The sequence below is a fragment of the Dromiciops gliroides genome, chromosome 2, assembly GCF_019393635.1.
Source record: "Dromiciops gliroides isolate mDroGli1 chromosome 2, mDroGli1.pri, whole genome shotgun sequence".
NCBI lineage: Eukaryota > Metazoa > Chordata > Mammalia > Microbiotheria > Microbiotheriidae > Dromiciops > Dromiciops gliroides.
Genome location: NC_057862.1, coordinates 200,527,025 through 200,535,878, shown reverse-complemented (window position 1 = coordinate 200,535,878; position 8,854 = coordinate 200,527,025). Strand labels below are relative to the sequence as shown.

Sequence of the window (8,854 nt, the reverse complement as noted above, 5' to 3'; positions counted from 1 at the left end):
AGATGGCCCTGTGAGGAGCTGGGTGGAGTTGATGAGATGCGAGAGCTTCAGTTCTTCAGCCAGGCCCCACTTTGGGACTCATCAGGGCCAGTACCCTTATGGTGACTCTTCAAGTGGGAATCCCCCTTTGAGACTTTCCAAGTGACAGTCTTCTTCCAAGTAGCATGTCAAGCCAACTTCCAGTTTCAAGAGAGAAGATGGAAGAGGCCAACTCTCACTTCAGGTTGCTCAAGGAAAATACTTTAGGAAGACAGAAGAGTGGGCAGTCTCCATCATTTCCCTATTTTCAGCTTGCTACTCTAGATACTTCAGGGAGTTTCCCCTTGGGTGAGATCTAGGATATGCTCTCTTGATTGGGCTGGGTTATTTCCCTCCTAATAGGGAATTTCCTTCATTTTGTGTTTTCTGAGTCACGCATAAGTACAACACCCTTACCACACCTTGGCTCCCCTGTATATGTGGGGCCCCCACCTCTATTAGCACTCCCCTAAAAACTATAATGTTCTCATCAGAAAGTGTATGCAACATTTCACATCTGCAGCACCACCAACCCTCTTTAAAAAAAAAGGAAGTTGTAATAGATTCTCCTTTTCATATACAATCTTCCCTGATCTTTATATACAGAAATACTCCTATTTGTTGGTGAATGTCAATTCAGAATAATGAGACCTGTCCCTTAAAAAAAAAAGTTGAAGGGGCAGCTAGGTGGTGCAGTGGATAGAGCACTGGCCCTGGAATCAGGAGTACCTGAGTTCAAATCCGGCCTCAGACACTTAACACTTACTAGCTGTGTGACCCTGGGCAAGTCACTTAACCCCAATTGCCTTAATTAAAAAAAAAAGTTGTAATAGAGTCCCTATTTAATATGTAATTCTCTCAGATCTTTGTATATGGAAATATTAATATTTGTTGGTGAATGTCATTTCCAGAATAATAAAAGTCAAACATTTTTTTTCCTGCTTTGTCATTCTCTTTGCATAATTAAACCTGCCTATCCCTACCATAGGCTCCTGATAATTAACCTGCTATTCAATTATTTATTGATTTATTTATCAAAATTATTTAAAGTACTTAATAGTTTAATTTAATAACGTAATCAATTATTTAAAGCATCTAGAGCCCCTTAGTTCATGCCCCCTAGCTCCACATTTCAGATGGGTGGCTTGGCCCTATTGTGAACACAAATGATTGGCATCTCTCACTCCAGCCAGTGTTATTTTAGACCTACACCCCGCAGGATGATCAGTATCCAGATCAGGGGAAAACGATCCCATTCGAGGACAAGGGCAAGAGCCCCAAATCCTGGGTGCCGCAGAAGCGGAAGAGCTTGCTGGCCACAGGGCGGCCGCCCCACAAGCGCCGCCTCTGCCTCCGTCTCCAGGGCGGGGACGCCAAGCGTTGCTACGTGACGTCATCAGCGCGCGCCGAGGCCGTGGTCACCTCCACGCTGCACGAGCGCGAGCCGGATGGACGGAAAGCCATGGGGGCCTGGCCGAGGCTGCTGCTGCTGCTACTTCCCCGGATCTCTCCCCGGGGCTGTGTCCGCCGCTCAGCATGGCCGATGAGCGGCCCGGCCTCGCCTTGGCGGCCGCGGGTCAGTAGAGAGACACTGTGGGGACGAGGGCGAGCTGGGGGACTACACCTTTTCTGTTTGTCTTTTACTTACCCAGAACTCACTTAAGTCAGGCTTATTGCTGTTCATTCGTTAATCGTGTCGGACAATGTGACCCTATTTGGGACTTTCTTGGCAATGATACTGGAGTTATTTGCCATTTCCTTCTCCAGCTCATTTTACAGATGAGGAAACTGAAGCAGACAGGGTTAGGTGACCTGCCCCGCTTCCCACAGCTAGTAAATGGCAGATTTGAATTCAGGAAGAGGAGTTTTCACGGTTCCATCCGTTTCTGCACCTAGCTGCCCCCACGCCCCCTGCCTTTAGCCCAAGCCTCTCCTTGCATTTACCAATGAGGAAACCGAGCTCAGAGGGCAAAAGTGACCTGAAGCTGCTAGGTGACACAGTGGATAGATAGGTAGACCTGACTGCATGTTCGGCCTTAGTCACTTTCTTACTTGCGTGACCCTGGGCAAGTCACTTCACTCTGCCTCAGTCTCCTTGTTTGTAAAATGGAGATAATAGTACCTACCTCCCAGGGTTATTGTGGCTTTGCAAACCTTAAAGCTCTGTATAAATGCTAGCTCTTCTTGTCCAGGGTCCTCAGCGACAGAATAAGGAGTTGAACCCAGTTCTTCTGCCTCCAAGTTAGTTGACTTTGCTTTCCTCAGTCCCGTAGTGCTGGGGAGTCTTCCTTCTCCACCATCCCTACCTCATTCCTTATTCTGAGAGACAGATATGAATACAGGATATGGGAGGTGGAGTTCTTTTCTTGGTATCTCTCTCCCAACTCAACTGGAACATGCAGTAATAGGGCACAGAGTAGGTGGCCACAGACCAGGCAGTTAGAATGGAGTCTATTTATTAAATGAACAACTGGTATTCAGAGGAGTTTAAAGAATAAGACAAAACTAGATGAGTTAAGACCCTTTAGGAATTTCTTCTCTCTCCTTTTCACACATCTAGAACTTGATAGGACCACAAGTCACCTTGTCCTTCCTCATTTTACAGACAGAGGAAACTGATATTCATTGATGTCAAGAAACTTGGTTTAGGTTTGTACAGTGTTCACTTGAGGGAAGTTGAAAGTAGGTATTTGACTCCAGAACAATAATTTTTTTTTTCCTATTGTACTGTAGTTTCCTTCTTTCCTCCTTTAGTCATGCTATGCAGGGTATCCCCAAAGTCTTATACAGTTTTAAGCTATTAATCCTTAAAGTAAAGCTTTAGTAGTAAAGCTTTAATAGTAAAAGCTTAATGCTTTAATAGCTTAAAACTGCACTAAGACTCTTGAGACATCTTGGATATACTTCATATTTTGTGTCTCATTCATTTTGAGAAATTTCAAGTTCCATGAACAAGTATTGTCATCAGTTATACCAGTTTTTGCCTTAGGAGTTAAGTGTAACTGACCACAGGTGGAAGCAGCTGAAATGAGCAAGACTGATCAGGAAAAAGGCTGTCAGTAATTTTAACCTAATTTTATTTTTGCACCCTGAGCACTTTAAGACCATTGCTGTAGGCAAGCATACTGATGATTCTATTCTAAATGTATAATATATGTGGTTTTTTTTAAGTCATCTGGTGCTGACAGCGATGCCTTACGAGACAGAAGAACACAGATCATGGCTCGAGGACTTCCAAAGCAGAAACCCATAGAAGGTGTTAAACAAGTCATAGTAGTGGCTTCTGGAAAGGGGGGTGTTGGAAAGTCTACTACAGCAGGTATGTTAAATTGTACATGAGATCTTCTGATTTGAGAACATGTTAACTTTAGTATTTCAATGCTATTTACTGTCAAAATGTTATCAGTTATTAATATTTATTGGGTCTTCATAGAGCTAGCATGAATCTTGAGAACAAGATTTCAACACATTTCAATAAATGCACTTATTGCCTACAGGGAGTAAGTCACACAAAGATGAAAAATGACATACACGAAACTTGGTTAAAGTGGGCTTACAGTCTGCTAAGGGAGCATGTGATAAATATAATATAAGAGAGAATATGGTAACAGCAGAGGAGAGAGATCCAGAAAAAGCACTCCATTAAATTTGGAAAAAAAAAATGCTTTCAGCTGGGTAGGGATCAGGGCAGGGGTGGCATTTGCACCTAGCCTTAAAGGCAGAGAGAGAGATTTTTGACGAGAAAAGAGTGATTCTGGGCATTGAGAATGGCTTGCACAAATGTAGGTGAGGAGTGCCATGTTGAGTTTGGAGGACAGTTACTAGTCCACTTTATCAAGAATGTATCATTTTGGTGAGTCAACCAGGTTCCAGAGGGGATAGACCATTGGACATGGAATTAAGGTGACCAGAGTTTGAGTCATGTCTCAGACCCTTATTAGTTGTTATATCTCCAGAGTTTAGTATAGTGCGTGGCAAATAGTAAGTGCTTAATAAATGACAGTCAACTGACCAACTGACCCCGGGGGATGGTACTCAACCTCCTTCAGTCTCAGTTTCTTCATTTGTAAAATTGGGCTAATAATAACACCTGCCTCCACGGTTGTTGTGAAAATCAAATCAAATAATATAGGTAAAACACTTTGCAAACCTTATAAAAAAGAATTACAGGTAGCATTAAGCACTTTAAGGTTGCATAATGCTTCAACAATATTATCTCATTTGATCCTCATAACAACCCTGGGAGGTAGTTATTATTATTTCTTTTTTGCAGATGGAAAGCTGTGGCAGACAGCAGTTAAGTGACTTGCCTAAGGTCATTTAACTGAGTAAGTGTCTGAAGTTAGATTCGAACTAAGGTCTTACTGACTCCAGGTCAAAGTGCTATGCTACCTAGATATTATTATTATTATTATTATTATTTTCATTATTGTAGAATGTGTGAAGGAGGCAATGTGAAATGAGACTCTAGAGGTTAGCTGGAGCCAAATTGTGGGTAATGATGTCAGGAGCTCTGTGTGTTTAAATGCCTCGTCAAAGAGTTTGTATTGTCTCTTAGGGAACCCCTGAAGGTTTTTCATCAAGAAAGTGACATAGTTAGACATGTGCCTAAGGAAGATGATCTTGGCATTTATGTGAAGGCTAGTTTGGAGAGGAGAGATTCTGGAGGATGGGAGACCTGTTTGAGGCTGTCAATATAGTAAAGACCTGAGTTAATAAGGTTCTGACCTAGAATGCGGGTTATATGAGATAAGAAGAGATCATAGATGTGAGAGATATTTATGGAGATATAATGAACAAAATTTGGCAGCTGACCAGATGTTGGAGGTGAGGGTGAAGGACAGATTACTTCCCTTCTACAGGAAGCCTTTCCCAACCCATCTTAACTCAAATGCCTTCCCTCTGATTTATTTCTAATTTGTCTTGTAGGTAATTTGTGTGTATATATTTGTTTGCTTCTTGTCTCCCTCATGAGATTGTGAATTTCTTGGCATGACACTTCTTTTCCCTATCTGGGAATTGGTACTTTTTTTTTTCAGGGCAATGAGGGTTAAGTGACTTGCCCAGGGTCACACAGCTAGTGTGTAATTTAAAATTCTAAATGTGGGTTCTAATCTGTTCCCCCAGTTTTGGGGGGAAACTGACTAAAATCACTGATCAATGAGTTTAGGTTTTTTAAGGGTTTATTGAAAGATAGTAAAAGAAAGAGAAAGATTGAGAACAGATTTCCTATAACCTGGCAATCCTAACCTTCCTAAGCTCCCACTTCTGAAGTCCTCTGCCACCATGATGATCTCTTGCACCAAAAAGAGGCTAAGCTCTCTCGCTAATGTCTGCTTCCCCCTTCCCAGAAATGGGAGGTTCTTCAAGCTAATTGGCTAGTGTCATTCAAATTCATTGGTTCACTGGACCCAAAGGTGGTCTTGATGTAAAATTCAAAGTTCTTAGCTTCTGAGAACAATCACCTTCCTAAGTACCCTTAAGTACCAGCCAGATGTGTTTACAATCCAGTAAACTGGAAGTAATCCAGTCTACATTCAGTTACCTTATCTAATTCAATCAGTTTAAACCAGTCTTCAGGTGGGCCCCTGAGCATCTGCTAAATCTCATCTATCACATTCCATTATCTTGACATACTAGTAAGTGTCAAGTGTCTGAGGTTGGATTTCAACTCAGGTCCTCCTGAATCCAGGGCCAGTGCTTTATCCATTGCGCCACCTAGCTGCCCCGATTGTGAATTTCTTAAGGGCAAAGACTGGCTTTTGTTTCTTTTTCTGTCTTTAATGCTTTGCACATAGTAGTTGCTTAGTAATGTTTATGAAATGATTTTTCAAGCCTTTGCAATTTATACTATAGTGTGCCAGTATTAAGAATAGGAAAATTGGTGAGAAAGGCAGGTTTTGGAAGGATGATGAGTTAATGTTGAGATATCAGGGGAGCATCTTTATGGATAGGTCCAGCTGGCAGTTATAGATGTGAGATAAACTGAAGGGAGAGTTTGGTGCTAGGTTACACAGTCATCTGCAGAGAGATAGTTGAGCCCATGGGAGTAGTTGAGATTATTTGTAAAAGTAAAGAGAAGAGAAGTGGGCTAGATCAAGGATTAGATCCTTAGGGAACACTCACTCTTAGAGGGTAGGAGAAAAGTGATGAACCATCAAGGGACATGGAAAATGAGTGGTCAGACAGGAAAAGCAGAAGGGAGCAGTATTATAATCACTAAGGGACAAGGATACACTCAGGAGAAGAGGCAGTCAATAGTGAAAACACTTAAATAACACTTAAATAATAGTGAAAACATTTAAATAATAAGTATATTTCTTTTTTTCTGTTTAGAATTTTATTTTCCAAATTACATGTAAAAACAAATTTTGACATCAATTTTTTAAAACTCTGTGTTCCAACTTCTCTTCCTTCCTCCCTTCCCACATCCCCAACCCCAAGAACTCAAGCAATTCAATATAAGTTATACATGAGTAGTCATGGAAAACATCTCCACATTAGCTAGGTTGTAAGAGAAAACAGATCAAAACAAAACTTCAGATTAAGGAACTGTCAAAAAAGATTGTGCTTCAATCTGTTTTCAGATACCATCAGTTCTTTCTCTGGAGATGGATTGCAGTTTTTGTAAGTCTTTCAGAGTTATATTGGATCATTGCATTGCTGAAAATAACCATGTCCTTCCCAGCAGATCATCTTACACTATTGCTGTTATTTTGTATACAGTACATTTCACTCTGCTTCAGTTCATGTAGGTCTTTCCAGGTTTTTCCGATAGCATCCTGTTCATCATAACTTTTATATAGTACCTTAAACGTGACAAAGAATTTTCTTCACAATAGCCCAGCAAAGTAGGTACCAAATGTTTTGCCATTATAATCAATCATCATAACTGTTTCTCTCCATCCTATTCCCTTCTCATGATATTTACTCTATTTTCTATCTTCTTTTACCCTATTCCTCCTCAAAAGTGTTTTGCTTCTGACTGCCCCCTGTCCTGCTCTGCCCTTCCTACTTTCACCCTCCCCTCCTTATCTTCTTCCCCATCTACTTTCCTGTAGGGTTAGAGAGATTACTTCTCCCAATTGGGTGTGTATATTATTCCCTCTTTGAGCCCAACTCTGATGAGATTAAGGTCTTTGAGCTAATACTGTGTTCTAAATTTTCTACCTCCCTTCCTCCTCAACCCTCCTTAGGAAATCAAGCAATTCAATATAAGTCATACATGTGCAGTTATGCAGATCTTCACCTTCCTCAAAAGTGTTTTGCTTTTTACTGTTCTCTCCCCTAATCTGCCCTTCCTTCCTTCCCCTCTCCTCCCCTCTCCCTTATCTCTTTCCCCTTCTACTTTCCCTCAGAGCAAAATATATCACTATACTCACTTGAGTGTTTACATTATTCCCTCTTTGAGCCAATTCTGATGATAGTAAGTTCACTTACTCCCCCACTCCTTTTCCCTCTTCCCCTCCCTTCCATAAGCTTTTTCTTGTTTCTTTTATGTGAGCTACTTTGCCCCAGTCTACCCCTCTCTTTCCCTTTCTTCCAGTGCATTCCTCTTAGCCCTTAACTTTATTTTAAAGATGTCATCATGGGTTATCTAGGTGGCACAGTGGACAAAGCACCAGCCCTGGACCCAGGAGGCCCTGAGCCCCAAACTGGCCCCAGACATAAGCCACCCCACCCTGTCTGCCCCACAAAAAACAAGGATAAACAAAAAATAAATGCTTTACAGATATCATCCCTTCATATTCATTTCAGACCTGTGTCCTCTAAGTGTATTCCTTTCAGCTGCCCTAATACTGAGAAAGTTCTTATGAATTAGAATTATCTTCCCATGTAGAAATGTAAACAGTTCAGTCTTCTAATATCCCTCATGATTTCTTTTTCCTGTTTACCTTTTTATGCTTCTTTAGGTTCTTGTATTTGAAAGTCAAATTTTCTATTCTGTTCAGGTCTTTTCATCACAAATGCCTGAAAGTTCTCTTTTTCATTGAAGTCCATTTTTCCCTCTAGGTAGGTGATTCTTGGCTATAGTTCCAGTTCCTTTGCCCTCCAGAATATCATATTCCATGCCCTCTGGTCCTTTAATGTAGATGCTGCTAGATCTTGTTTTAGCAGTATTTGAATTCCATGTTTCTAGCTGCTTGCAATATTTTCTCCTTGACCTGGGAGCTCTGGAATTGCTCTGGAATTTGGCTATAATATTCCTGGAGGTTTTCCTTTTGGGATCTCTTTCAGGAGGTGATCAGGGGATTCTTTCAATTTCTATTTTACCTTCTGCTTCTAGAATATCAAGGCAATTTTTCCTGACAATTTCTTGGAAGATGCTGTCTAAACTCTTATTTTAGTCATGGTTTTCAGGTAGTCCAGTGGTTTTCAAATTATTTTTCCTGGATCTCTTTTCCAGGTCAGCTGTTTTTCCAAGGAGATATTTCATATTGTCCTCTATTTTTTTTATTCATTTGGATTTGCTTTACTGTGTCTTGGTTTCTCATAAAGTCACTAGCTTCCATTTGTTCAATCCCAGTTCTTAGGCAATAATTTTCATCAGACAGCTTTTTGTTGTTGTTTTTTGTTTTTTTAGTGAGGCAATTGGGGTTAAGTGACTTGCCCAGGGTCACACAGCTAGTAAGTGTTAAGTGTCTGAGGCCGGATTTGAACTCAGGTACTCCTGAATCCAGGGCTGGTGCTTTACCACTGCGCCATCTAGCTGCCCCATCAGACAGCTTTTTAATCTCCTTTTCCATTTGGCTTTTCAAACTGTTGACTTTTTTCTCATAGCTTTCCTGCACAGCTCTCATTTCTCTTTCCATTCTTTCCCCCCACCTCTCTAAAT

The 8,854-nt window shown here is 41.0% G+C and overlaps 1 protein-coding gene across 1 annotated transcript in view; it reads left to right on the top strand.

The window, feature by feature from the left end:
• The first annotated feature begins 499 nt into the window (after positions 1 to 499).
• NUBPL (nucleotide binding protein like) overlaps positions 500 to 8,854 on the top strand; it is a 340,415-nt gene continuing 332,060 nt past the window's right edge. Inside the window, exons 1-3 of the mRNA XM_043980572.1 lie at positions 500 to 517; positions 1,223 to 1,594; positions 3,190 to 3,337. Of these exons, the coding sequence (XP_043836507.1) occupies positions 500 to 517; positions 1,223 to 1,594; positions 3,190 to 3,337 (538 nt within the window). The remainder of the gene's footprint in view (positions 518 to 1,222; positions 1,595 to 3,189; positions 3,338 to 8,854) is intronic.